The 27,657-nt window shown below is 59.7% G+C and overlaps 3 protein-coding genes across 13 annotated transcripts in view; 1 reads left to right on the forward strand and 2 right to left on the reverse strand.

Annotated features, from left to right (window-relative positions):
• The window catches only part of WNT6 (Wnt family member 6), a 14,769-nt gene extending 8,919 nt beyond the window's left edge, over positions 1 to 5,850 (reverse strand). Inside the window, exon 1 of one of the 3 annotated variants that reach the window (XM_015635514.3) lies at positions 5,648 to 5,850. In XM_015635514.3, coding sequence (XP_015491000.1) covers positions 5,648 to 5,724 — 77 coding nt within the window. In that variant the 5' untranslated portion in view covers positions 5,725 to 5,850. The remainder of the gene's footprint in view (positions 1 to 5,647) is intronic. The other 2 variants (XM_015635512.3, XM_015635515.2) reach the window with 2 other exon arrangements.
• Positions 5,851 to 14,882: 9,032 nt separating this feature from the next.
• Positions 14,883 to 21,066, forward strand: LOC107207520 (sterol 26-hydroxylase, mitochondrial). The gene is made up of 9 exons (XM_015634775.2): positions 14,883 to 15,116; positions 17,184 to 17,374; positions 17,637 to 17,836; positions 17,911 to 18,108; positions 18,245 to 18,405; positions 18,754 to 18,920; positions 19,147 to 19,228; positions 19,313 to 19,513; positions 19,613 to 21,066. Exons 1-9 carry the CDS (start codon positions 14,883 to 14,885, stop codon positions 19,736 to 19,738), a joined length of 1,560 nt encoding a protein of 519 aa, XP_015490261.1. The 3' UTR covers positions 19,739 to 21,066.
• Positions 20,835 to 27,594, reverse strand: PRKAG3 (protein kinase AMP-activated non-catalytic subunit gamma 3). 9 transcript variants are annotated; one of them, XM_015634781.3, is made up of 13 exons: positions 26,184 to 27,594; positions 25,280 to 25,319; positions 24,777 to 24,997; positions 24,611 to 24,692; positions 24,465 to 24,523; positions 24,144 to 24,189; positions 23,969 to 24,023; positions 23,743 to 23,869; positions 23,475 to 23,640; positions 23,265 to 23,302; positions 22,888 to 23,034; positions 22,715 to 22,808; positions 20,835 to 21,495 (listed from the first exon to the last, which is right to left on the reverse strand). In XM_015634781.3, the coding sequence occupies exons 1-13, from the start codon at positions 26,214 to 26,216 to the stop codon at positions 21,473 to 21,475; spliced, it is 1,131 nt and encodes a 376-aa protein (XP_015490267.1). In that variant the 5' UTR covers positions 26,217 to 27,594; the 3' UTR covers positions 20,835 to 21,472. The 9 variants fall into 9 exon arrangements, 4 of the variants coding, with proteins under 4 accessions (XP_015490267.1, XP_015490266.1, XP_015490264.1 ...); XR_001522782.3 differs by having other exon boundaries at positions 22,639 to 22,808; positions 24,465 to 24,695; XR_001522783.2 differs by having other exon boundaries at positions 21,907 to 22,808; positions 24,465 to 24,695.
• Positions 27,595 to 27,657: the final 63 nt, after the last annotated feature.

Genomic DNA, 27,657 nt, shown 5'->3' on the forward strand with positions numbered 1-27,657 from the left:
GGGGAGACAAGGGCAAGAAAAATGCTGCCAAACTGCTACCACTTTGGCAAGGGCTCCGGCGCAGGGCCCAGATCTGCCTGAGCTTGTCCCGCTCCAAGGCCTCCCGCATCTACAATTAAGGTGCCCCACCTCTGCTGCCGGGCACTCCTCCCCCTGCCCTGGTGAAGGAATAGGGTCGCCAGCCCGGCTCCCCACAATTTGCCTGGGGCACCCCGGCCCCCTGCTGCCTCCTGCTGCCTGGGAGCCCCCAGCCAGGCTCAGCAGTACCTCAGCATCCCTCCCACATGCGCCTGGTGCCCTTAGCTGGCTGCTAGAACTGCTGCTGGAGGGCTCTGTCTTTCCCCAAAAGCCAATGGGTTGGTGAGCCTCACTTTCCAACCTCCCAGCACCCCTGTGTAAGGGGAACAACCCCATTGCTGAAAGGGGAGACTGAGGCACAGAAAAGGGACTGCAAACCACTGCCCACCTGTTCCTGTCACCCCTTGGGCAGCCTGAGCCCAGTCCCAGTGATGCACGTCAAACAGGAGTCGCTGGGCTTCTGATGCAGCCCTGTGCTCTGGATGCTGTGCCTGCTGCAACAGAGCCAGGGGTTCCTAAGAGACATAATCACAATTTTTTTTCCCAGCTCAGCTCATGGTCATGGGACTTCCAGTATGTCCCAGTCTCATTCCCAGCCAAAATCATGGATCAAGGAGCCTGGGTCAAGTCACCATCTTCTTCTTGGGCATGGGGATGATGTGGAGCAGAACTTCTGGCCCCTGCCAGCAGATCATTATGAAGGGGAGCCAATGGGGTCCTGGTTTGCAGAAACCCAAGGGAGTGAGGTTGGTAGAACTACACAGTGAGAAAGATGATAATCAGCTTTTAAAAGTCACACTTGCAGAAGAGCACTGGTCATGCCACTCCTTGTGGGATCTGGCAGGCCTGCACCCATTGAGTGCTGCTGCCTGGACACTCCTGCATGGCAAGGGGACTCTGCTCTAGGGTAGTAAGGCCACTCCTTGCCTTGCACACAGGTCTCTTTCCCAGACTCTGGAGCCTTCAGCTAGGCAGTGCATGTACTAGGGTACCCAGATCATCACTCTGAGCCCACAGGTAATTCTGCACCCACCTGGAGAGGTAATAACTGCAGGATGAGAGCCCTGGAGAACTGACCTCCATCCCTGGGGACATAGGTCACCTCACACACCACACAGTGATGTCACACTGAGTGACAGCCTACAAGCCAGACCCAAAGGGAGCCCATCTCTTTCCAAGCTGTGCAAACAGAGCCAGGTGGACACACAGATGAATATTCACCCATCCAGCTTTCCTACAGCCCATGCAGGCGTGTGGCGGGCACTTGGCCCCTCACCCGGGCGATGCGTGGGTGCTGCCACTAACCGGGGCAGCTGGGTGTGGAAACAGAGCAGGAGGCACATGAGGGTGTGGTGAGTAAGCAGCAAGTCACTGCCCTGGGGGGCACAGCCAGGGTTTGGCTGCCAAGCAGCACCCGGGGCACTGAGGGAGCAGGAAATGCCATGTGTTGGGAACTGAAGGGGGACCCCATTCCCTGCCCTCCTCCTTACACCTCCTTGGCAAGGATGGCATGCAAACAGCTGGGAAGGTGCCTAAAGGAAAGAGGCTTTGGCATGGCACTGCATCAACCCATGGACCTGCTAGCTGCAGGGTCATGCTGAGGCCAGGCTGTCATGAGCAGCTGCCCAAACTCGTGCTGCAGGTACTGGGGGGCATGGAGGGAGCATGCACCTGCAGAGGTGGTGGTCCTAAAGCCATGTCCAAACCCTGGGAGGGCTGGGATAAGAAGTCCACCCACTCATGGTCACTGTGTCCTTCTTCTGAGTCCTGACAGAGGCTGGAGCTGGGGTAGCATGAGGGCTTGGCTAGTTCATGCCCAAAAGTGGGTGCCACATGTTGTGGGAAGACCCTGCAAAGCTTGTGCAGATGTCAGGGTGTGCCCCTCCTGCGCGGGGGCTGCTTGAAGCAGTCAAGGTTCTGATGCAAAGCCCAGACAAACCCTCCAACTGGGGACATGTGTAGGGCATGGCTGGCGAGCCTGGGTGTCACCATGGGAGAGTGGACGTGACCAAGAGCAGGGACAAGGGATTACACTGGGGAAAGTTCACCTGCCTTTGTGGGAGAAAACAAGTAGCCCAATGCTGGAGCCAGTAGTCATCTCAAAGAGTGCAGGAGAAACAGTGTTCCTTTGAGAAACCCAGCAAGGGCACAGGGAGATGGCAGCAGGCAGGGGCTTTTCCACTGGGAGATTCATTGCTGCCCGTATGGTGCTGCTCCAGGGGAAAAGGCATGCAGGGGAAGGCTGGGCAGCCCAGTCTGTCGGGCGCCGTGGGGTAGCAACTGTGGGTCAGCAAGCCCAGGGGGTGACTCACAAGGCTCACCCCGAGGCACACAGGCAGGGCCCTCCAGCCCAGCAGCCTGCCCTTACAGGCTCTAGCCTGTAGCTGGTCCGGGCTCTGACAGGAGGAGAGACCACTGTTGCATGAAACCACCCAGGGTGTGTGGCTTGAGGGACATGGGACTGGGACCCCCTTAAACAAGGGTGCAGCCACAGGGGCTGGTGGGAGGGGTCCTCCCTGAGCACCTCTGGAGAAATCCCATGAAAATCTGGAGGTGCACTGCCCTTGTGCGTGGATGGGAAGGGGATGGAGGGCAGGTGTCCATCCCTCTGAGCCCCCTCAGACCCACGGCTGGAGCAGAGCACATTTCAGTTGGGATGATTTTCTCCCTTGCTTTCTCTTTCATCTCCCAGCTGCTCTCAGCCATGCCCATGGAGAGCCAACAGGCACCAGGGAAGCTGGCTTTGCTTGCCCTCATCCTCAGAGAGCCCCTGTTTCTGCCAGCACAGCCCAACTGCAAAATGTCTTGGCTGAAGTCCTGCCCTCAACTGCCTGGGGCTCCTCAGTCTGCCTGCTCTGTGTCTCTGCAGCCTCTGGGCCAGCCCAGGAGCCCCAGGCAGTCCCTACCTGTCCTGCTCAGGGAGAAATCACTGTTGCACAAGGAGCTGAGTGAGAAATGAGTAAATAGGGGAGGAGGAAGAAAGAGAATTTACAGAGCCGGCGGGAGGAAGGAGAGCCTACTCCCTGCAGCTTGGCACTAATCAAGGTGCCAGCAGCACATGAGTGACATATCTTCCATTGGCACTGAGCACAGCCTGCTCCCTCTCACCATGGAAAGGTCTGTGTCTTCAGTGAGCTTTCTGAGGACATCCTTACACAATGAGGATGCTCTTTCTCAGGCTGCGATGTCACTAGCAGGATGTCAGTGCTTGTACGTCACACCTGAATCTTTTCCCATAGATGCAACCGTCTGCCAGGATCCCAATGGGTACAGCTACCACCCATGAGTCGCCAGGCCTGCCTGCTTGTCTGGGGAGAGCAAGAGACTTTGCTCCTGAGACCTGGCCCAGCTACAGCCCACTACATCACTCTCATAAATTAGGTTGTCAGTGGGGGGAAAAGCTGGCTTAAACAGGCAATCCCTGTATCCCACCCACCTCATAGATAATGTACTCAGGGATGGGATGGGGAAGTTATAAAGACATTTCTTCCTTGGCCAGGGGAAAATGCCCCCTTGGCTAAGCACCCACAAGTGCCCAGTGATGCACACACAAAGTTGTGCCACCGAAGTGCCTATGCATCAGTGACAGTAAAGAACAGATCTATCAATGCCACGAGCCCTGGGGCTTCCAGGAACTCTGGCACAAAACACAGCTGCTCCCCTGAGCCCATCCCCAAACAGCAAAAACTACAGACACCAGTGCTACCCAGACCTGGGAGAGAGGACCAGTACCAGGAGCAGGCACATGGGAAGATGCCTGTCATGAGTGCCCAGACTCCTCTGCCCCACACAGGAAGGGCTCCCTGAGATGATCTCAGCCGGGGTCAAAATACCAAACTCTGAGAGAAGCAGTTCATGAATCACCCAGCTGCCTCTATGCCCTGTCCTGGGAAGCCTGGCACATCCATTTAGTGGTGCTGGTGGCCTCATCCACCCACCACCTCTTCCAGCTTGCTGGCTTCAGAGCGAAGCAGTGTGAGCTGGTGATCCCTCTGAAGCCACTCCACTGCCCAGTGCATTCGTCGTGCATCAGGCAGCTTTTATTATCATCAGTGTTATTACTTTTAAAATAAATGTTCCTTTTCTCCTTCTATTTTAAAAGAAGAAAAAGCAAGTTTGACCCCTTGCCCTCCTCTGCCAAATCCTGCTAATCTCCCAAAGTTGCTGCTGCCTATGCACACACTGCACCAGCAGGACCCAGACTCTAGGGTGAGATGCAGTTCTGAGCACCTGGGGCATGAGGCACCGTTACCCCAGCACCCTGCCCTTGTTGGTGCTCTCTGCTTGCCTCTGAAAGGAAGGCAAAATGAGCTTCTCCTTCACCTCTACCTGCTCCAGTCACGGGCACATGCCCTCAAAGGTGTAGCACAGGGCATGAAGTTGGAGTTATTGGTGAGGATGGGTCACAGAAAGCATGGACAGCTGAAAGGACAGCTGTGTGTGTCTGAGGATTAGCCTGGGACAAACAGCAGGTCTCAGGCAGCAGGAGGGCATAGGCGCTGCCAATGGCACAGCTCTCCTGAGGTAGGTGGCAGGCAGTGTGGAGACCCTCCACAAGCATCCTGCTTTGGCTAGGGCTTACCCTACCTTGCTCTCCCCTCTTCCAGCAAAAAACCTAAGGCAAGTCCCTCTCAGCCCCATGTTGAACCCTTGCCTGGCAATAAACAGTGCTTGGGCTCCAGGGACAAACTCCCAGCTGATGAACAACTGACTGTAACAGCACCATTTATACTCACAAAGGCATCCACTGCAGCCCTGGAACCAGGGCTAGCAAAAGGAATGGAGATGTGGAATAAATCACTGGTGGGCAGGCAGGGGACCATGAGGGGAAAGGCTTATGGAGAGCTTTATTTTAGGGGTCAAAAGAGTGTGACAATGTGGAGACGAATAGCCTCAGATAATGAATGATAGCCCGGACGGCACGCCGGGGAGTTGGAATCTAAGCACTTAAAACCGGATAAAGACAGGCTGGGTGAAATTCTTAATAGATTTAAATAGTTCATGTTTCGACAGATACCTGGGCTTTCCAAGGCTGGGTCCCAGTTCTGTGCCTGTAATGAATCCCCCACCCCCTCTGGTATCCTGCAAGGCACCGTCTCTGCTTTTGATGAGGGCACCATTACAAATAGGGGTTTTGTCCCTGCTGTGTCCAGACCACCATTCAGGGGGGACACTGGAGGGACCCTAAGGATTTTAATTAAATTTGACTTATTGGAGGGGTCTGGAAGCCACTAAGCCCCCTTGCCCACCCCTCAGGCATACAAGCCTCCCAGGCTGTGGGCTGGGGGTGTGGGGAAGCAAAGTGCAACTCTCACCACAGGACCTGTGTGCCCTGTACTCCTGGGGATCGCCCAACCTGCTGCCCCAAACACACTTGTGTGCCCAAACCCTGACAATATCTGGGTGCCCCAGTCTGGCTCAGAACAGCCGACGAGCAGCAATTCCAACCCCCGCGGTGCCTGGGCGTAGGGACTCTGTTGTCCCCAGGCTGGGAGGGGGACCACCACCAGAGATCGAGATACCCTGCGTGCCCTCCTGCTTACCCGCGCCCCCGGGATGTCCTACTCACCACCAGAGCCCGATGATGTTAGCGGGGCAGAGGAGGATGAAAAAGAGCCCCAGCTGGGTCCGGGAGAAAGGCAGCATCCTGCCAGGACTGAGGAAAGCGTCGAACTCGCTTCACGCCGCTCGCCGCTCGCCGGGCACCCCCGAGGTCCGGCCGGGGCCCCGGCGGGTGGGTGCCCGCTGTGTCCCTCCGCCGGGCCGGGCCGGGCCGGGCCGGGCCGGGCAGGCAGCGCGGCCGGCGGGGCCGTCCGGGCCGGGCCGGGCTGGGCTGGGCTGGGCAGGCACCTCCGGGCGGCTGGAGCGCGGCGCGGAGGCTGCTCCGGAGAAGGAGGAGGAGGAGGGACGGGGCTGCGAAAGCATCTGCTCCGACAGGGAAACCGGAGCCCGGGGGGACGGACAGGGCGGGCCGGGCGGGGGGACTCCCGGGTGCCAGGCTCCGTTCCCAGCGCAGAGCCACCGGCACGATGTGGGCACGGGCACCCTCCGGTAGGGGACGGTGGCCTCAGCCTGTCCGGCCCCGCGTCCCGCCGCCGCCTTTGAACGTGCAGCCCTTTTGCGGATCTGGCTGGCACAGCCCTGCCCCCGAAGCCCCGGGACCTGAGGCGGACCTGCCTGGAGCAGCCCTGCCCGGCTCCACTCGGGGTCCTGCCGTAGCGCTGTCAAACCCGACCTGGCCTCGAGGTGTTCCCGACACCTTCCCGTAGCACTCTTGCCCGACCCTGACACCCCTGGCATGGTTTTGCTCAAATCTGGCGTCCCTTGCTGCCCCCAGCACAGCCCTGCCTGACCCCTGTCCCAGGTCTGGACTCTCCTGGCACAACCCTGGCTCCATTACCCTCCCTGTCCTCAGATCAGTCTGTCCCTCCCGGGAAAGCTGCAGGAGTGACCCCTCACAAGCATCTCCAGCACTCTGGAGAGACACGCCTGGGGCAGAGGGACACGCGGGAGAATGATCGAGCCAGCCCCAGGAGCAAGGAGACCAGGAGAAGAGTGCAGTGATGGACATCTTGTTTATGGTGATTTCACTTCAAGTGCAGCCGGGACCCAGAAGAGAGACGGTCCCCAGCACCAGATCGTAACAGGAGGAGCAGCAGGAGCTGCCTGGGGCAGGAGGAAGCTGACATGCCCAGAAGGTAGCAGGGGGCCACACAAGGGTCAGGCAGCTGGGGACAGGAGGAGCCCATAGCCTGCCACACCATTTCTCCCCACAGAGGAGCTTCAGGAATGGTTTTCCAGTCCAGTGCTCTGCATCTCTGATTCCTCTTGTACCATTCATGGCTCCCAGCAGAGGTTGGGGACGCAGCTCCCAGCTCTGCAGCATCTGGGCCATGGATCCTGGACAGCTACCCGGGGGGAGTCTCATCTGATCTCTGTATCCACCTCCAGTGAGCAGCCAGCCAGCCCATTGGGTTATCCCAAGGGAAAAGGAGATGTCTTCCAGCCGTGATGGGCAAAGCAGAGCACCCTTGGTGCTGGCGAGATCACCCCTCCCTCCAGCAACTATTTGTGCTCTGTCCTCCTTCATGGCCTGCCATTCCCTACCATCTCAAGCCCCTGGCTTGCCCATCACCGTTGCCCTTGCCTTGATCACCAGCGGTTTCACCCCTTTACCTGGGCATGTCCTCTCCCTGCTTACAGCATTTGGTGGTGGATGGCTCAGGCTTTATCTGCAGCTTGGCACAATTCTCTCCCTCCTGGGCACAGGAGGTAAGAGACTCCCACCACCTCTGGAGGTTTCACAGCTGCTCATTCTCTGTCCTCCCACACAGGAAGAGGGCTCCTGCTCTGCACCCTCGGCATGGTGGCTAGGACTGAGCTTCCCCAGCCGCAGCATGGGGACACGGTGACACGGGGCCCTTCCCTGAGCCGGGCACTGCATGTGGGCTGCTGCACCATGCCCTGTCCCTGTTGCCTTTTGCCTTCACCCACCAGCCTCCATCCTAGCTGTCCTACAGGGACCCCATCACCCCTGATGTAGGGGGATATCCCGCAAAGAGCAGCTCGTGGAACAGGGACATCCCTGCTAAGGCTGTACCCAGGGGCCCAGCCCCTGCCGGCAGAGCTCACTGCAGCGCACAGCTCATCTGCCGGCGTGTTGAAAGTGCCTGTTGTCCCTCCGCCCCTAGCGCCTGGCCTCCTCGCAAAGGCAGCGCGGGGCAGGTGAGAAGCCTTTATCTGATTTCCTAAGGGCAGAAAAATCCCTTTGATTTTGCCCCGAAGAGGGGAGCGGGAGGGGGGGTGCCGTCTCGGCGAGCAGGTGCGGCTGCTGTTCAGCAACTCGCCTTATCATGTCAGCTCTGCGTGAGGCTGGAGGGGGCTGGGGGGGCTGTGATGCCCTCAGCACACTTATGGGAACTGGTCCCACTGCCCGGGTCCTGTGGCAAAGCCTCCTTAGAGGGGCTGGAGGGGCAGAGTGGACAAAGGTGGGCTCCTTGCCTTGTGTCTGGATCAGAGGGGGCTGGGATGAGGTGTATGCCAGGAGTTTGCCCCTATTTCCCAGCTTTTCCTTCACAACTTTTCTCACAGCTGCATCAAAATTCTCCTTTAGCAAGGGGAAGCTGAGGCACAGAGCTGCTGAGACCTGCTCGAGCAGGTGGGGAGTGGTTGTCTGTTCGCTCAGCCTCAGTAATTTTCTTGCTGCCTCTACTCCTGCAACAAGACCCAAAGGCACACCTACTTCAGGGGACAAGGTGACAGTGGTCATACTAATCCAGGGTGACAAGGATGCCACTGCTACTCTGAAGCAGCCTCCACCATCGCAGCTGATCCTTTGTCTCTGCCTTTCCTCGCCTCTCGCAGCTCACTCCCCCCCCCCCCCCCCGGCTTTTGTGTTATTACAAATTATAAAACAATTTTTTCCTGCCGTCCCGCATTCTTCTGCCTCCTGCAAGAATTTTAATGTATTTATTTTTGCTATCAGGGGAAAGCGCCGTGTTCCTCGGCCACCCCCAGGCAGCCCCGGCCCCGCTTGGCCACTGATGGAAATTAATGACGGAGGATGCAGGGGGAGAGCAGACACCCCTGCACCCCTGCAGCAGAGAGCTGGGGGGACAGGTACCCCCCTAGCCAGCCATGTTTTCCCAGTGGCACGGATCTGCGGAGGACAGAGAACTCAGCTGTGGTAGGGGTGAGGGGACAGAGGGGCTGGTGCCCAGGAGAAGCTGTTGATTATGAGCTGGGGAGGGCACAGTTATTGGGTGGCTGGGCAGGGCGAAGAGGTGCTTTGAGGTCTGGCTTTGAGGGTGCTGTGTTGGAGAATTGTCCCCACATAGCAGCATGATTTTGAAGTCCTCTTGAGGGAGAGGAGACCTCCCCAGGACTCCAGCCCTCTCTGCCTCTCGTGACAGCAATTCCCCGTGATCCCCAGCCTGCTTGTGAGACAAAGCATCCCCTGAGTGGCCTATCCTGCACCCCCCCACTGAACTCCCTCTGCCTCTAGGCTGGTGCCCTGATACTGTGCTGAGCTCTGCCTCTCACTCCTGACCATACAGCCCCAAGGGCATGGATGGGGTTGCCCTGCTGCAACAGCCCTCCTACCCCACAGCCACAAGGCTGGGGGGGGGCTCTGGCTGCTAGGAGGGAGCGGACAGGGGAGGAAGTAATGGGCCTTTCCCGCTGTGGGGAAAGCGTGGCGATTTCCAACCCAAACACCCCGGCGCTCAGCGGCCGCATACTTTCCCAGCGTCCCTCCCCTCCTTTATTCCTGAGGACATTGGCAATCAAACCCACGTTGGCCTCATCTCCTGCTCCTGCAGTGAGGTCATCGAGCTGTGTTTGTGACATCCCGGCATTTCCATGGCAGCGCGCTGTGATGTCATAAGCCCAGGTTGCGACCTCACGGCAGGAGGAGAATGATCTTATTAAAACAACATGGTCCCCATCCATGGCTGCTCACAGCCGGGGGATTCCAGCGCGGGGCAGCAGTCAGCAGCCAGCCCTGTGGCAGCCAGGGGGATGATGGGGATGGTGCCTTCTCTGGGGTTATGTCACCAGTGGGAGATGGTGATGACACAGGGCATGATCCAGTGCTCAGAGTGGAAGGTGGCCTCTAGGGCTGAGCTCCCAGCTGATGCAAACACACAAGCCACATGGTGCTGAAGTGACAGTGAATTTGGGGACAGCCATGCTCGAACTTACTCCTCAGGGTCCCCCAGGCCTGTCCACAGTGCTGCCCACCTCTGGGACTGAGCGTCTGGGGCCTTATCGGGGTGCAGAGCCCTTTCATGTTAGGCTGGCGGGCAGCAAGCGGAGCTGATGAGGACCTGTCCCCAGATCAGAGCTGCCCGGTGCTGACAGCGACTGTGGGGCCCATTCTTAAATTAGACAAGTCCCCCTCCCCCTGGCCAGCACTCCTGGCCCTGGCCCATGGCTGGACATAGCCTGGGACATCACGGCCCACAGCACTTTGTGTGGCCAGCATGACCCACACACGTGCACACACCTGTCAGCACACAGCCTACCCTCAGGGAGAACTGGTCATCCCTTGGGCACTGACAGGCAGGAGATGGACGGATGGATGGATGGATGGATGGATGGATGGATGGATGGATGGATGGATGGATGGATGGAGGGGTGAATGGGAGGATGGGTAGACAGATGGGTGGGTGGCTCTCTGGATGGACAGGTAGGTGTGGGGCTGGGTGGGAAGAGTAATGTGTGTATTTGTCGATGGACGGATGGATGAGTGTACAGACAGCTCAGTAGATGGATAGAGAGATGGCTGTGAGAAAGCTATTTGCAAGTGTGGATGGACGGACGGACGGACAGACCGACAGGTGGATGGATGGATGGATGGATGGACGGACAGGAGTAAGGATGGCCCTAGCATCCTTCTTTTTAGCATCATGTTTAATGAGCCTGTGTAGCTCTGGAAGTTGTTGCTCTTTCCAAACCACCTAAGTTTCACGCAGCATCAGTTCTGGGAGAGAAGGGAACATCCACGTCCCAATGGGAGAAAATTTGCCTCTCTCTCTGTGCAACAGTTTGAGGGCCCGACCTTGTGCTGCTGCAGCACCCTCACTGCTAGCACAGAATCCACTCTCGACTGCCCAAAGGGGAAACTGAGGCCAAGGAGACCGACTTACAGAGCAACAAAACTGAAACCACCCCTTTTCAGGGAGGCATGGCTCCGTGGCCAGTCCCCCTCATTCCAGCTCCCCACACGTCCATCTGTCCATCCATGGGAAGGACGCGCATATCTGGGCTGCGAGCGATGCCGCTGTCCTTGGGCCCCCGTGGGCTGTAAACATGATGTCATGTGGCAGCATACACAGCCCGCTCTGTGCACGGGTCCCCGAATGGGCTTCACAAAGTTCTGCGTGGGAGGCATGCACCATGGCCCACAGCCAAGGGAACTGGAGTCAGGAGATAAAATCAGGTTTGCTTTAGGCTGGAGCAAACAGCCTTTTGCAGGAGGAGTAAGGGACAGGGAGAGCAGATGGAAAGAGGAGACACCTCCCCATCTTGGAGAATTTGGCAGGGAGCAGAGGTGATGTGGGAAACTCCAGGAAAACCCGGCACTGGTCTTGCTGGTCTCAGGTCACCTCCCTTTGCTCCTACTTGACTTAGAATAACTCCATAGGCACTTGAAGTCACTAATCAGCCAGGACCACTTGAGAGCAGCCTGGGGCTGCCTCCGTCTCCTGTGATAACAGCATGCCAGCCCTGGGTTCTCTCTGGCATCCCACTCTCACGTCCTCGGGCAAAGGTCCTGGCCCACCAGGGTCCTATGGGGCACAAAGCAGGGGGAGCCTGGATCAGAGCCTTCTGCCAGGTCCTAACCCCTCCATGGTGGGGGACACATCACATCATGCTGGTTGATTTGCCTCTTGTTTCAAAAGCTTTGTGCTGTCCCCAAGCCCCTGTCCAAGTCTGAGAGGTCAGACAGAGGGAAATGAGGGGAAGCAGACCTTTGGGAGGGGGCCAAGAGGGTCCCACTTGAACTCTCTGTGTAGGAGAAAAGCAGCTGTCTCCAAATCTGAGATCTGTCCACATCCCTCTTGATCTCCCCGTGTCCCCCTTTGCAGCCCCACTGGCCCCAGTGTGGCTGGTGACTCAGGCAGTGACAGTGTGGTGACACATGGTTGACGTAACAGGCCATCTCTAGTTCAGTGCTTTGGGCTGTTTACAGTCCTCAGGACCCAGGATCAACCTTCTCACAGCCTGGGCTTTCCTGGGGATGAGTCAAGGGATGCCCTCCCTTGGGACACCCCACTTCCTCCCCCCATCTGTGGGAGAGCAAATCGGGCTCAGTGGATGCAGCTCTGGGAAAGATTTCCAGCTCCTGGGTGACGCTGTACAAGTCACATGAAGAAACTGTCTCTCCCTCTGAGGAGGACCAGCAGCCAGGACCCTCCATAAGCAGTGTGTGGTGGATGGTTGAGGGACAGAGAGGCAGGGGCCCCCACAGTGTCCGTGTCTGCACCCACAGGTCCCACCAGTGAGATGAGCTCGGACGTGACAGCGGGTCAGTGGGATGAGTAGAGTCACAGCATCCCTGGGGCAAAGTGACACACAGGATGTGACCTGCCACCCCCAGCTCCCCATCCCCGTGGCTAAAGACAGCATTTGCTCTCCCGCCTCTGCTGCGCTTGTCACCAAGCTGGGCTGGCCCGGCACTGGGGGCTCCCCTCCCGGGAGCTGGCGTTGTCCCCGGCTCCACGCGGCATCTTCCGGCCGTAGATGTGTCATGGCCCAGCCTGCTCCCTTCGGAAGTCCCCGCCGGGCGATTCTGAAAGGGGCTGATTCACCCGACCCTCCCGGCCCCCTCCAGCACGGCCTCCCCCACAACCCCGGCAGTGGCCCCGGCGGAGCCCCCGGCCGGTCCCCGCCGCCGCTCCCGCCGTCCGAGGACGGGGAGCACAGCCTAGCGGCAGGAGAGGGAAGCAGCCGGGATAACGGGACCCCTCCGCGTCCCGGGGCACTGGGGACCGGCCTGGGGAGTCCCTGCGGTGGTACAACCTGCCCTTCCACAAGGCCGAGTGCGCGGTCCTGAACATAGGTCGGGGCTACCCCAGTTTTGTCTGAGGGATGGACGGACTGACGGCCGGGATGGATGGGTGGAGAGCTCCTTCACTGTGGAGGAGTGATGGGCACTGGTGGATTAAAAATAGTATATGAGCCGACAATGTGCACTTGCAGCGCAAAAAGCAGATCACGTCTGAGACTGGAAAATAAGAAGCATATCCAGCAGGGCAGGGAATGTGGTTGCTCCTGCTCCACTCCACACTTGTGAGAACCCACCTGGGGCAGAGCACCTCTGGGGTCCTCAGTGCAAGAGAGGTATGAACCTGTTGGAAAAAGGCTCAGACGAACCAGACAAGGCTACAAAATGATCGTGGGGCTTGAGCACCTCTCCTGTGAAGACAGGCTGAGAGATTTTTGTCGTTCAACCTGGAGAAAGCTCAGGAACATCTTATTGCAACCTTTCAATATATAAACTTGTTTATAAGAAAGATGGAGCGAGACCTTTAGTAGGAACTGTAGTTTTCACTCTTTTTTCAAGAGGCAATTGTTTTAAACTGGAAAAGGTTGCAAGGTTCCATTGCCCCACAAGGGGAAGCACAGTTACAGCAGGCTGGGAGAGGCCAAGGCATCCTCTGCCGGGGAGAGTGAGAGCTACAGGGTCTCAATTTCCCAGGCTGGGAAGCTCGCAGAAGTCCTCGGGCCGGGGCTCTCCTGCTGCCCCGGCTCTGAACCCGGCAGGGGCAAGGCAAGCGGCAGAGCTGCTGTGAGCAGCCATGAGATGGCAGCAGGCGCTCGTTCTTGGCTATCCCAGCCTTGGGTGCATCAGGGGTGTCTACAGGCACGGGGATGCCCGCGTCCTGCACCCCAGTCCCTGCCCCACTGGCAGGGAGCACAGAAAGCATCACCCTGGAGCCCAGTTCGGGACACTCCCGGTCCCCCGGTGAGACAGGACCGAGGGCAAGAACAGCCACTCACGGGGCTCTCAGACACCTGTACAGCCTCAGACAACCTCCCTGTCCAGGACCTTGTACCCGATGCCCGATAAGAGCAGTTAATGATCAGCACTGGTGTCCCAGAAACACGGTGCCCGACACCCCTGGAGTGACACCTGGACAAAGTACTGCCCTGCCCTACTGTCCCAGGTTGGTCAGAGCCTACATGTCCTGCATGCACGGCCCCAGACACCCCAGCAAGGCCCTGCTCATGGGCTGGATGGCTTGGCCTGCACCAGCTTCAGGCAGGAGCTGGCACCGTTCTCTCCCTGGCATGAAAACATACATGGAGTATGTGTGAAAACACCTTCCTCCAGTCTGCTGCCAGCAGCCACAGTGGGCTTACCAAGGCCTCCCCATCTGTGGTCTTGGCCGGCAGTGCCTGGAGGAAGTGTTGAGAGAGGGCCTGGAACAATTTGGACCCAGCTCCCCAAGGCACCATCCTGCACTGCTGGGGGACAAGGCAGACACAGGGGGGTGACAGGCAGGGGACAGAAGCAGGGCAGGATGGCTGAGTCCAGGAGACCTGAAGAGCAGGCTCGGTGGTGAACATGGAGCTGACACAAGGTGTGCAGGGTCTGGGATGTGGTTACCAGTGGCAGGGTGCAATGCCAGTGCTGGCACGTGTTGTGCCCTGGCTGGTGCTGTGCCCAGTCCTCGTGCCCGTGCCTGGCGTGCGGTGCCTAGCACCCGCTGCTTATGTGCAATACCCAGGATGCAGCACCTGGTGCCGCAGGCTCCACTGTGCCAGGGTGCTGCACCTGCCGTGCCATGCCAGTGCTGGCTGCCAGCTGCCTTGTGCATCGTTCCATCATGCACAACGCACGGCACCCAGCACCCGGTACGTGCCAATTCCATCACACCCGGTGCCCGGTCTGCGATGCTGCAGAGTAGTCGCCGATGTCCAGCTCTTGGTGTAGCGCTCATGGTACCCAGTGTGCCGTGCCGACTACATAGCACACTGCAGCCGGTCTCCACGGCCCGGTAGAAGGTATGCCGCAGCCGGCACAAGGCGCACGGTATGGACTGCCCGGTGCCCGCCGAGCGGCAGCCGGTACCCCGCATCCAGAGCGCAGCAGCCGGGGCCGGTACCCGTTGCGCAACGCACGGGCTGCGCGATTCCCTATTGCCGGTGCGCGATGCTCAGTCCCCGGTGCGCGGTGCCCGGTGCCGGTGCCCGGTTGCCGCCCCCGCGCCGCCCCCCGCACCGCCCCCGGTGCCGCCCCCCACCACCCTCGGTGCCTCCCCGCCCCGCCCCGTCCCGTGCGCTGCCGACGGAGCATGGCGGGCCCGAGCGGCGGGGCCCGGCGGCCGCTGCTGCCGCTGCTCCTGCGCCCCCGCCCGCCGCCGCCGCGCAGCAGCCCGGGACCGCCGCGCAGGACCGGGGGCTCGGCGGCAGCGGCGGCGGGGCCGGCGCGGCTGAAGGGACCGGAGGAGCTACCGGGGCCGGGGCTGCTCCGTACTTTCGTCTGGCTGTTCCTGCGGGGCTACCTGCTGCACACGCACCGGCTGCAGGTGCGCCGGGGCAGCCCGGCCCGGGGGCTGCGGGCTGCGGGGGTCGGGCTGCGTGGGGGCCTGGCGACCCTGCACGGGCGGGAGGTGGGGAGGGAGGGTTGGGAGGGGTGCGTGGGATGGAGGGGCTTTCGGGGGAGCTGCAGGGAGGGTGCTGTCCCCGGGGGGCTTTGCGAGTGAGGGAGTGGGAGCTAGCTGGGGGCAAGGGGAGATGGGCTCCAGGGAGGGGTTAGCTGCCGACAAGTGACGGCGGGGAGTTGAGCGGGGGCGGCAGAGCAGGGGAGCACAGGGGATGGGCGGTGGGGGGCACCCGGCACCGTAGGGTGATGCTGGGGCCAGCAGGCAGAGAGGGGCCAGCAGAACCGAGTGACATCGGGAGGGTCCAGACAGCTCAGGGCTGCTCCAGCAGCCCCGAGCCGGCGAGGCAGCTGAGGGCAAAGGTTCGGGGGTATCTCACAGGGTCCTGCCATCCCCGGGCTCCTGCTGTGACAGCTGGAGGGAGCAGCGGTTTTGGGTGCAGGTGACTGGGTAGGTTTTTTTGGCAGATGATTCCAAGGCAGGGGAGGGGTAGGCAGAGGTATTTGTTTTCTTCTGTCAACACTTCCTCATACGTCGGATGAAGCAAGCAATGGGCTTGGCTGGCTGCAAGCCAGGTGACATCTTCCAGCGCCCCGGAGCTCTGACCAGCCCGAGAAGCGTGCGGGATCAGGCCTCTCTGGCATCTCAGAGCTCCATGCTCTGCTGGTTGGAGAAGGGGTTATCACAGGACAGTGGGATTTTGGAGTGTAGGCACTGGAGCTCCCTCCTGCTCCCTCCTGCCCTTGGGACTCTGAGCACAGCCTGGCTTTGCAGGAAGGTGCCCACATGCTCTGGAGGTGCCTTTCCCCAGGTCCAGGCAGCTCTAGCTTCTCACAGCCCAGCTCTCCAAGGCCTGCACTGTGTCAGGTCCTGGCTGCTGGCAGATGGTGGTGGGCAGGCTTCAAGCTGGGGCATAGTGCCCCATGCCCACGAGCTGCCTGCAGTACCGGGGCGGCCGTCCCTCCCCCTCCTCCTGCCACCGTGCCTGAGGAACGTCTCCCCGTGGTGACGAATCCAGCTGAATCCAGGCGCAGGCTGCGATGCAGACAGTCACCAAGGGAGATTGTACCACGTGCATCCTCACAGCCACGGGGAATGGGGACCAGGGCTTCCCTGCTAGGTCCCCTGTATCCCCCCCCATGCTTGGCCATGCTCTGCAGGGGCTCTGGCAGTGCCTGGGTGGGATGGAAAGTGATCTTTGGAGACGGCCCTGTGCAGATCCACTTACAAAGGGGTGCCCAGCTGCCCCCAAGGGATGCACTTGGAGGTCACGGTGTTGCTGCTGGGGAAGCAGGCATGGTACCTCTGGCTGCGGACCAGGAGGGGAGCTGCAGCTGACAGGTCCCAGAGCAAAACTGATGTTGATGAACGTCCCCTAGCTGGCTTGTGAGCCTGTGGCCCCAGGGCCATGGCCTGGAGGTAACAGCCTGTTCTGGGAACAGCCCAGTTATGCCCTAACCTGGTGCTGCACTCCCACTGCTGATGATTAACCACCCTGACTGAGTGGTGAGTTCAAGGACCCACTCAGTGACTGTTGTCCCCAGGTTAGGCAGAGCTGGGGCCATACTGGAAGCAGCAGGACTTAGTCCTGCTGGTTGATGCTGCAATGGTCCTGCATCTCAGCACAGTCCTGTGCGTGCAAGTTTTCTCTGTCCCTGCTGTCCCTTCTTGGTCTTCCTTCCCCAAAAGACCCACCAGGCTGTCTCTGCATCTCTGGGGTGGGTGAAGGATGTGCCAGTCTGTACTGGGGAATCTGTGCCTGGTGTTTTTAGTGCTGGGAGAGGAAATGCCAAGAGACACCAGCCCAGACCATCTGCAGAGCACTTCAAGGATGCTGCCAGCTTGGGGGGTGTCAGAGGCAGGTGCTTGAGCTCAGGTGGTGCTGAGATGCCCATGGGGTGGGTGCAGATAGGCACGTTCAAGGCAGCGTTGGGGCAGGGAGGCTCTGACCCAGCTCATCCCATTGACCCTGCTATGCTTTGTGCATCACAGGTGATATCCCGGCGCCTTTATGGACCTATCTGGAAGTCAACCTTCGGACATTATAGGAACATCAACATTGGGAGCCCAGTGGTGCTGGAGCAGCTGCTACGCCAGGAGGGCAAGTACCCCATGCGGAGCGACATGGCCCTGTGGAAGGAGCACCGGGACACCCGGCGCTTGCCCTACGGACCCTTCACTGAGTGAGTCCTGCCCTGGCTACGCTCTTTGGGGCAGCACACATCTCCTGCCCCTTCCTCAGGTGTAGGGCCCAGGTGGCAGTTTGCATTACTCCCACTCCTGCAAGCTGCACATCCCCACCAAGTAGATGGGCATGGCCACGGCGGGTGGAACGACCCCTGGGATGGTTCCAGCCTGGGGTTGGGGAGTATGCACACAGGGATTGGGGGACTGCTGCCCCTTGCCCATCCGTGCCTCCCAGCGCTGAGCTTCGTCCCCATCCAGGGAAGGGGAGCGCTGGTACCGCCTGCGCCAGGTCCTCAACAAGCGGCTGCTGAAACCCTCGGAGGCGCTGCTGTACGCGGATGCCATCGGGGAGGTGGTGTCAGACCTGATGGTGCGGCTGCAGGAGGAGCGGAGCCGCAGCCCCTCAGGGGTGCTGGTGGGGGACGTGGCCAACTTGCTCTACCGCTTTGCCCTGGAAGGTAGGGGTGTCCTCCCCCTCACCCCTGCCCTGTCCCATTCCCCCGGAGGTCTGGATGCTGTTTGTCCCCCGCAGGCATCTCCTATATCCTCTTCGAGACCCGCATCGGGTGCCTCAAGCAGCAGGTCCCTGCTGAGACCCAGCACTTCATTGACTCCATCAACCTGATGTTCAAGAACTCCATCTTTGCCACTGTCCTGCCCCGATGGAGCCGCAAGGTGCTGCCCTTCTGGGACCGTTACCTGGACAGCTGGGACACCATCTTCGCCTTCGGTGAGCGGTGACAATGGGCATCCAGTGTCGTGGCATTGGGATCCCCTAGGACTCTCAAAAAGTGGGCAGTCCCTGGCCAAATGTCTTTTTGGCAGCCCTTGCTCTGTCAGCTCTGGTTCCCACTCTGTCCCTGCAGGCAAGAAACTGATTGACCGAAAGATGGAGGAGCTGGAGGGGCAGGTGGAGCGTGGCAAGGAGGTGTCCGGCTACCTGAGCTACCTGCTGGCCAGTGGCAGACTCAGCCTGGACGAGGTCTATGGCAGCGTGGCCGAGTTGCTGCTGGCTGGTGTGGACACGGTGAGAGCCAGAAAGCTGCTCCAGGGGATCTCTGCTGAGCTCCATGCCCAGAGGAACCCACGGGGCTGTGCTCCATCCAGCCCTTGCAAGCTCTAGCCTGGTTGCTGTGGGGCTGATGCCCCACAGGAGTAAACCCTCAGGGACTGATCAGTACAGATTCTGTCCTCTGCTCTGCTTCGTGCCCTGCTCCCTGCCTCTCTCTCCCCTGTGCCTGCTGCCCCTCACCCCTGACTTCTCTGCACACCAGAGCAGGGGCTCTCTGGTGCCGTATTGATGCTGTGCTTGGCACAAGGCTGCTCAGGTACTAGCCCCAATTCCTTCACTCCCACTGGTGCTCCGCTCCCCCAGACCTCCAACACGCTGTCCTGGGCTTTGTACCACCTCTCCCGCGACGCAGACATCCAGGAGACCCTGTACCAGGAGCTGAAAGCTGTTGTGCCTGCCGACCGGTTTCCTGCTGCTGAGGATATCCCCAAGTTGCCGATGCTTCGGGCCGTTATCAAGGAGACTCTGAGGTACATCCCAGCCTTGTCCCTGCCCTGAGGTCCTGGTCACCAGCTCCTTCTCCAGGGGGGATGCACCAACCAGGCAGGATGCAAGGCTGGATTTCAGTCCCTCTGGACTGCAAATATCTATGTCCCCACCCCCGAGGAGCTGCTGAGCCTTGTCCTGCCTGCATCTCGCTCTCTCTGGGATCTCTAGACGAGTCCTGCTCCCCCACTAACTCTCCCCATATCCCAGAGTCTACCCTGTGGTGCCCACCAATGCCAGGGTCTTCTATGAGAAGGACATTGTCATCGGAGACTACCTCTTCCCCAAGAACGTGAGTGGGGGCCGTGCTGTGGGGACCCCCGCTGCACTCAGTGGGGCCAGGTGGGGTCATTAAACGCAAATTCTTTACCTGCAGACCCTCTTTGTCCTGGCGCACTACGCGATGTCCCACGATGAGACCTACTTCCCCGAGCCTGAGCGGTTCCTGCCCCAGCGCTGGCTCCGGGGACACGGCTCCCCTCACCACCCCTTCAGCTCCATCCCGTTCGGCTACGGGGTTCGTGCGTGTGTCGGCCGCCGCATCGCTGAGCTGGAGATGCACCTGGCCCTTGCCAGGGTAAGTAGGGATCCCTCCCGCTTTGGTTATCTTGCCATAAGCTGGGATGGGGGTCCCAGGGAGTCCCCAAGGCACTGCCAACTCCCCTTCTCCCCACAGATGATCCAGGCGTATGAGGTGCGGCCGGACCCCCGTGGCGTGGAAGTGACATCTGTGTCCCGCATTGTCCTGGTGGCTGACAAGCCCATCAACCTGGAATTCATCGCTCGCCCAGGAGCCCCCTGACTGCACGTCCACCCCCACCCTGGGTGCCAAATGGAGATCCCCTTTACTGCCCCACAAGGACAGGAAGGCAAACCCCCCAGCTTGGGCCAGGGGGCTTACAGTCCCACAGTGGGAAAGGTGGGGGGGATGAGAGATTGCCCCCAAATCACCCCATGGCCACTAGTATCCCCCTGCCCAAAATCAGCAGGAGGCTTGGGGAACTGCTGTGCCTTTGACACACTGCAGGGGGGTTGTGTCCCCCCTCTCCTGTGCCCAGCTGGGCGGTATCAGGAACCTGGGAGCTCTTTTGGGGCTGGGGGAAAGCAGGGAGGGGGCTTGCAGACATTCGGTATTTCCTTCGTCCAGTCCTTGTGTAGCTGTGTGTGGATCTGTGCCTGGAGCCAGGACATCTGGGTCCTCTCTGAACAGCTGACCTTGGCCTCAGAAACTTCTCTGTGCCTCACTTTTCCCCTTGCCCCCAGGGGAGGGTTGAGTGCTGGGGCGTTTGGGGTTTGCGCCTTTCCCAAGGGACTGAGCCAGCCCTGGTCCTGGGAAAGCACGGCAATAACACAGCACATTCCCAATGATGGGAGTAGGCCTGTCACCACCCAGCACTGGTATTGCATCCCCTGGCAGAGCCAGCCAGCACAGGAGGGGTGTTGAGTTCCTGGCACTTTCCACTGTCAGCCAGTAATTGCACTGAAATGCTGATAGGGGATCAAGGGAATGGCAGGGCTTGCTGCAGGCAAAGCAGCAGGAGAAAGATGAGCTCAGCATCCCCTACCTCCAAGCCAGGACCATTGCAAGGCTCACAGCTGGCAGCAGCCACAGGCAGGGGATGCACTGCCATTTGCCCCGGGTCCTTAAGGGATGGGGCATGGGACATTTTTAACAGTCACCCCTTCATACTTTCCTTCTTCTTGGACTGAGGGAAGCAGCAGGTGGAAATCTTGCTGGTACCAAAGCTTTTGTCACTCAGTGTGTCCCTGAAGGGACCTGCACACCATCAAGATGATTAAGACTGCATGCCCTGTGTCCCCATCCTCTTGGTTCTACCCACATGGGCGGAGGTGCTACTCTACCAGTGCCCCTTCCACAGCCTGCTTCCCTCCAGAGGAGTCGTGCCCAGCTTTACCCCAGAAAGGCAAGAGGCAGTTCTTTGATCAGGCTGCTTTTTTACAGCAAGGTTGAACAGACTAACAAATAAATAAATACCCCCTGCCCACCCCAAAACGTGCACAGGGTCTCCATGCAAGTGCCCGTTCTGCTGCCAGCTCTGGCACAGACTGTGCCTCTGCCAGAGAGCTCCAGCCCCATGTGACCCCAAAATAAAAAAGCCTGTGTGTGCAGCTGAGCCTACGCTACCAGGCACCGGGTACAGACAGCGGGACTGTGTTCACTAGGAGGGAGCCACAACAGAAACGCCCAAATCCATCAGCAGGATGGCAGAGGGGTGGTCAGGTCCACTGGGGCTATATGGGTCTCTGCCCAGCTGCAGGCATGTTGCAGCCCCTCCAGCACAGTGCCCACTGAGCATCACTGTGTGCTCACTGGCAGGAGGCACCCCTGGGTCCCATTTTCAGTGTTTCTGCCTCTCCAAGACTGGCAGGATCTAGCCCTGGACTCAAGACGAGCCCGAGGACTGGAGTGAACAGGCATGTCGTCCCACAGAGAGCCTTCAGAGCCAAGCCTCCTTCTCACAGATCACGCAGAGATCCCTGAGTCAGACAAGACAGTGGCATTTCCCTGTTGTCTTCAGAGTGAGGATCGATCGATGCCTGTGGGGCAAGAGGGTGTGTGAGACCATAACCCCAAATCAGTGCTGGACTGGGCACCCTGTGATACGGCCACTCCAACTGTCCCAGTGGACACTGGGGTCTTCCCTCCATTCCTTGCTTGTATGCAAGCCCTGGGGTAGGAGGGAGGGGCAGCTTGTCTGGAGAGGGACATCTCAGTGGCCCCCTGCAGCTCCTGACACAGCCACCCCTGTGGGCACCTGGGATAGGGTGAGCAAAGGCACCATGATGGAGGAATGGAGGGAGGGGGGCAAGGGGGATATCCCATATGTGGCTAACACGCACTATTCCCAGTCCCCTTCTGTGCAGAGCAGCTGGACACTGCTAGGGGAACTGGTATGCACAGGCCTGTCCCATCCCATTGCCCACCAGGACCCTGAAAAGCATTATTACCTTTGGGAGGCAAAGTTGGGGAGCCAGCTCCCCGTTCCTCATTTCATCCCTGAGAGGTGCCTGAGTGGGTGCCAGGAATGTGCCCACCCATAGCCAGTGAGGATTCACCAGGTAGTGGGTGAGCAGAGCCAGCTGCAGGTGGCCAGGCAGTGTGGTGCCAGTGTCACCTGGGAGTGAGCCCTGTCTCTGGAACAGACAGTTTTGGGGCTGCTGCAAGTGGAGGGGGTGGGGGGCTCTGCCAGCTGTGGGTCATAGGTTGGCCATGTTTTGCTTATGGCTAGTGGTGGGCAGCATGTCTGGGGTGTGCGAGTGGGGGTCTGTCAGCGACATGTCCCTTGGGAATGGCACTGGAGGTGCTCAGGTCTTAGGGGGAATTGAGGCAGGATCAAAAATAGGCTTTTGTCTGGGGGTGCATCACACCCCAAAACCCTCATCCAGCCCAAAGCCCAGGGACCTGCAAAACCTGCATTCCACACTCTGCCTGAATGGGGCTCTGGTGGAGTGTCTCCATAGGAAGTGTCCCCCTCCTTCCTCAGTCACCAGGGATCCCCCTCGATCCTTGTGTACCCCTGGGACAAGCAGCATCTGGGCCCTGCTGTCTCCACCTGGGCACCCAGCACTGCCAAACCCCAGCCCCAGCCTCCTCCACCCCCAAGGACCACTTTGGATGGGACAGAAGCAGGTGACCCACCAGCAGGGAGGGGATACAGCAGTGGGGGGGCTGGCGCCTACCTGAAGTGGAGAAAAATTGAGGGTGCAAGTGAAGAAAGATGGAGCACCATGGGCTAAGAGTTAAGAGCATCGATACCTGCAGGAGTGAGCACAAGGGCCTGCAGGATGTCAGAGAGGGAGATGATGCCCCGTGGGTGCCGGTTCTCATCCACCAGAACCAGGCGATGGACCTGTGGGTGCAGGCAGAGTGTCACAGGCAGGCTGGGCAGCCGGCAGCAGTGGGTGGCACGAGGCACCCCGGCCACTCACCTGCTCCTTGGCAATGCGGTCAATTATGTCCTCCATAGGTTCATGGGGGTAGCAGGTGAGGACTCCCTCCAGGGCAACGCTGCGCTGCTGCAGTGCCTCCCTCACACTGATGTCCAGGTTGTTGTAGCTCTTTTGGGCTGCCAGGTGCTGTGATAGATGTGACCACATTCAGGGTCCCAAAGGTGTCCTTGCACCCCATTGTGCCAACATACAAGGGACAATGAGCCCAGGAGATGCACAGAGCAGATGTGCACTGGCACATGCATCACACTGCATGTGAGGTGAGTTTGCATGGGCACAGACAGGTATGAGTGCCCCACCAGTGCATGCAAGGGGCCAAAGTTGAGCCTGGGCATGCACACATGCAGGGTACTCACAATGACATCAAACCGCGAGTACAGGCCAACTACTTGCCCTGCAAAGAGAAACAGTGCAGGGGCTGCAGAAGCAGCCCAGGGACCACCTGCCATGTTCTTCCCACATCCCAAGGGGCAGCCCAAGGGCCAGGAGAGGGGTTTTGGGTAGGGATGGTGCTGGAGCTGCTAGCAGAGGGAGATGAGGACGTCACTTTTTCCCTCCCCAGGTACCAGCATCATTGATGACAGGCAAGGCAGAGACACGACGATCCACAAAAATCTCCAAGGCGGTGTAGACTGGGGCAGTCTCAGGCACGACAGCCAGATCATGGAAGGTGCCAATGCACAGTTCCTGCACTGTTTTCTTCAGGAAGCGTGGCTTGGGAATGGTAGAATCCTTCGATGGGACAGAGCAGAGTTAGGCTGACACCTGCATGTCACCCTTGTCTCTGTCCCTACACCCCAGCCATGAGTGTGCATAAGCAGCGCCTCCACTCACAAAGATGTGGAGAAACTTGAGGATGCGCTTGTGCGTCAGGATGTGCAGGACATTGCCCGAGACAGGCTCAATGACAGGCAGGCGGTGGATTTTGTGCTTGATCAGGGAGTAGACAGCATTGAAGAGGCTGTGGGTGATGCGGACATCGTGGTGGGATAGCGCTGCGTTCAGGGCACACACACCCCACTCCAAGGGGTGTGCTCTCCCCCAGTGGACAGGCTCTCACCTATTGCTTGGAGAGATGTAGACCAGTGGCTTGAGGGAGCCCTGCAGGTACACTTCTGCCAAGGGAGAGAGCTATGAGAGGAGGTCCTCCAGCCCTCTCTTGCAGTCCCACAACCCCAGAGCCCACCTCCATGCCCTGTGTGACAACATCACCCAGCCACCCACATGAATTTTACCTCTCCAGGTCTCAATCTTATGCTCCTCCACCTCGTAGATCTGAACCTGAAGGATTGGAAATTCCCTGGTCATGGTGGTTCCATGGGGGACTGAGGGCACTCTGAGACACTGCCCCCTTCCCCTTGCATCGCATCCCATCAGCCAAGCACAGGGATAACATTTGGGGGGCCAAGGAGGGGAGCAACAAGTGGATCCTGGTCTGGCCCAGAATCATCCCCTGGTCATTGTCTGGAGATTAAGAAGGGACCAGGAGTGATGGGGACAGCCGTTCCCTCCCCCATGCATGTCCTGATCCCCCAAGCCCTCCTCACGGCACTCACCAAAGGTGAGCGGTAGTAGCGGTGGAGGATGTTGATGAAGTCAGTGATAGTGAGCATCCCTGTGGAGATATGTGGGGCTGGCAGCACTGCCTGTACCCTCTTCTGCCAGGCAGGGGAGGGGACCAGGCATTGCTTCTGGCACTCACCCACAAAGCTCTGTGTCTTGCTGTCCCAGAGAGGGGCAGCACGCACCCCGTTGGCCACCAGTGCCAAAAAGGCTTTCTTGATCTGCTGGCAGAGTGTGGAGGGGTTCAGAGGATCCCCAAGCCTGTTTGTTCACTGCCCACCCTCACTCATCCCCCAGGTTATCACCTCTAGGGAGATGTCAAAGACAACGAGTTTGCAGCTGGTGGGGATGGCATCGTAACAGCAGTGGCTCCTCAAGAAGTGCATATAAACCTCAGCATCAGGGTTCTGAAACTCTCTCTCTGGGCCCAGCCCCAGTATCTCATTTCCCAGTGTGAAGGTGACAGGTCTCCTGTATTTGTCCTCCTCTTCTTCCTCCTCCCTGGGGCATACAGCCTTCGAAAACCCTGCAGACAAAGTCACCCCAGCCCTAGCGAGTGAGCTGAGCTCCTGGGTCTCAGCTGCTGGGTCTCAGCACCCTCCTGCCTAGGGTGAGCGGGGGATGGTCCCAACAGAGCCCCCCTGTTCCCCATTCCACAGGGGCAGCACATAGCACTGCAGTTCTCCAGCCTGGGGCGGACTCCAGCTGAGGAGAGGAGTATGGGCAGAAGTGGGCAGAGGACCAATGCACTTGTCACATGAGTAAGGCAGCCCCCCTCCTATACACCTAGACTCTTTCTGCTACCCACCTTCCTCCTCAGGGCACGTAACAGCATCCAGCAGCGCCACCTGAGAGGGCACACAGTGAGGAGGGGTCAGCAGGAGTCAACCCAGTCTTTTCCCCATCCATGGATTCCGCCTGCACCTACCCAGCTGCTCTGGCCCACCCAAGCCAGGCAGAGAACTGTCCTGTCAGGGTGGGGATGTGGGCACCCCCCACCAGCCAAGGATCTCCAGAGCCTGTGGTCTCCATGGTGGCTCCACTCCAGGTCACCCAGCTTGTTCTCCTGCTCTGGGGAGACAGCAGGGGTCTCCAGAGCAGGACAAGGATGGATGGCAGGACCTCCTGCCTTCTCTCTCTGCTGTTGGACTCCAGTGTGTCCCACAGTGGCTCTGCGCCCATCCTCTCCCAGTCCCAAGGTGTAAATTCCATTCTTGCTTCTTCCCGTGCCGAGAGCCTTGCCTACCCCACTGGACCCTACCGGGGACCAGGTCCATCACAGGAAACTTACATTAACATAGCAGCAGCCCGAGGAAGAAGAGAAGCAGCGCCAGACGACTAACCCCATTACCCCAGTCCCCAGGAGACCCTACTTGTAACAGAGCCACATGTGCAGAGGGAAGAGCTACCCCAGGCACAAACACGCCTGACACAGCAGAAGTTTACAGACCACCCTAAAATAACGAAGGCACAGGGACAGCGATCAGTCCCTAAGGAGCCTAGTGCCAACACCGAGAAGGAAGAGACCCTGCAGCACCTGCCCCAACCGTTCCCAAGGGGCTTGGCACAGCTGGGACAAGGACGTCCTTGTCCCCACGGCTCCATGTCCGTGGGAAGGGGCCCATCGGCTGCCCACATGCTCCCACCCCAGAGGTGGCCTGTCCCCAATCGGGGTTCTTTCGGGCCGTGCTCCCCACCCAGCCTGACGGTACCTGGGACGCGGCGGGGCCACGGAGCCGCTCCATGCTATCTGCGCGGCAGCGCTGCTATTCTGGGCCCGCGGCTGGCGTGGCCCTGGCAGATAGAGTGTCAGCGAGCAATGCCAGCCATGCCCCCACCGCCACCGCCGCGGGGGGGGGACACGGCCGACACCACCGAGCAGCGCCCGCAGCCACCCCGCAGCCCCGGGCTGAGCTAGGTGGTCGCGGCCCCGGGGACAGCGCTGGCCATGGGGACTCGAGGGAGGGTGCGCTGGAGGGATGGCTGGGGGCAGAGAGCGGAGGAACACCCCGCTCCGTGGACCCCCGTCCTCCAGGAGCGGCGCTCCGCGCCGTCGGGACGCGGTCCAGCCCGCCCCGTGCTGTCCCACCCCGTCGCGGGTGGAGGGCACAGCGTTCCTCTCTCCACAGGGATGCCGGAGAACGGCTGGGTCCAGCCATGTGCTGGGTGGAAGCGGACCCTTTTTCCTCTACGCTGCCCAGCCCTGCCTGTCCCTGCCCGGGGTCCTGCTGCAGCTCACTGTCCACGGCGACCCTGGCCCCATGGCGGCAGCAGCCCGACCTGTGGGGTAACCCCCTTCCTTGCCGCAGGACCACCCGCTCCAGCTCGCCTTCTGCCCACTCCCGGCTCCATTTTCTATTTCTGGGAGGCTGTCGGGCGAGCTACAGGGTTGGTGAATACAGGGCCAAAGGGACAGGGCTCTGTCTGGCTGCAGAGGACAGCTGGATTGTGGCCCGTGGCGGGGTACAAGGAGTTCCCTGGTGCTGCCTCACAGCAGGCTGCAAGAGGAGGGACGAGGCTGGGGCCTCAGTGCTGGTTCACAGGGTGGCCCAAATCCTGCAGTGGTGCAGGGGCCCGTGGGGCCAGGCCCTTACAGCTGTGCTGTGCAGAACAGTCTGGCTCCAGCCCGGCCATCGCGGGTGCTGGCAGCAGGGAGGGGAGCAGGCATCTCCACTTTCTGAGGCTATTTTCAGGTGCTGGAGAGAAGCCGAGGAGAGATGAGATTGTCACCAAGGAGACCAGAGAAACAGGGCCCAGCGCTGGGAAATGGTGGGCTGCAAGGGTAGGGGAGGGAAGGGCTTTCTACCAGACCCAGGGCCCACACATCAGCACCTTCTCTGGGCCCCAAGAACCTGCCCAAGCACCCAGCATTCACCTTCCATACTCAGGGGACAGAACCCTGAACCAGCAAGGGCCAGCTCTGGGCACCCAACCCTTCCTACCCCTCTTGCAAGGCACTATTCCCCTTGGTTAATGACACACAGGTAGTCCCTAAGACATAAGACCCCAAGACCAAAGGCAGTTATGCTAGGAGCTGCTCTTCCATGCAGGGAGGTATATGTTACCTGCCACAGGGGAACAAGAATTACCCCCAGCTCTGGGAAGGACAGGGAAAAGTGGGGTGGTAGCACAAACCCTCCCTGTACGAGAGCTCAGTGAAGCATGGGAAGGGGTGAGCTTCCCATC

The sequence above is a fragment of the Parus major genome, chromosome 7 (assembly GCF_001522545.3).
Source record: "Parus major isolate Abel chromosome 7, Parus_major1.1, whole genome shotgun sequence".
Lineage (NCBI taxonomy): Eukaryota > Metazoa > Chordata > Aves > Passeriformes > Paridae > Parus > Parus major.

Excerpts from the sequence above, each read along its gene's own strand:
- LOC107207520 (XM_015634775.2), top strand. The coding sequence starts at position 14,883 with ATGGCGGGCCCGAGCGGCGGGGCCCGGCGGCCGCTGCTGCCGCTGCTC. Across the intron at positions 18,406-18,753 it reads TGCTGGCTGGTGTGGACACG|ACCTCCAACACGCTGTCCTG; the intron begins GTGAGAGCCAGA and ends CCGCTCCCCCAG. Across the intron at positions 19,229-19,312 it reads ACTACCTCTTCCCCAAGAAC|ACCCTCTTTGTCCTGGCGCA; the intron begins GTGAGTGGGGGC and ends CTTTACCTGCAG.
- PRKAG3 (XM_015634778.2), bottom strand. The coding sequence starts at position 26,216 with ATGGAGCGGCTCCGTGGCCCCGCCGCGTCCCAG. Across the intron at positions 24,024-24,143 it reads TAAGATTGAGACCTGGAGAG|AAGTGTACCTGCAGGGCTCC; the intron begins GTAAAATTCATG and ends CTCCCTTGGCAG. Across the intron at positions 23,303-23,474 it reads GCCTGTCATCAATGATGCTG|GGCAAGTAGTTGGCCTGTAC; the intron begins GTACCTGGGGAG and ends TTCTCTTTGCAG.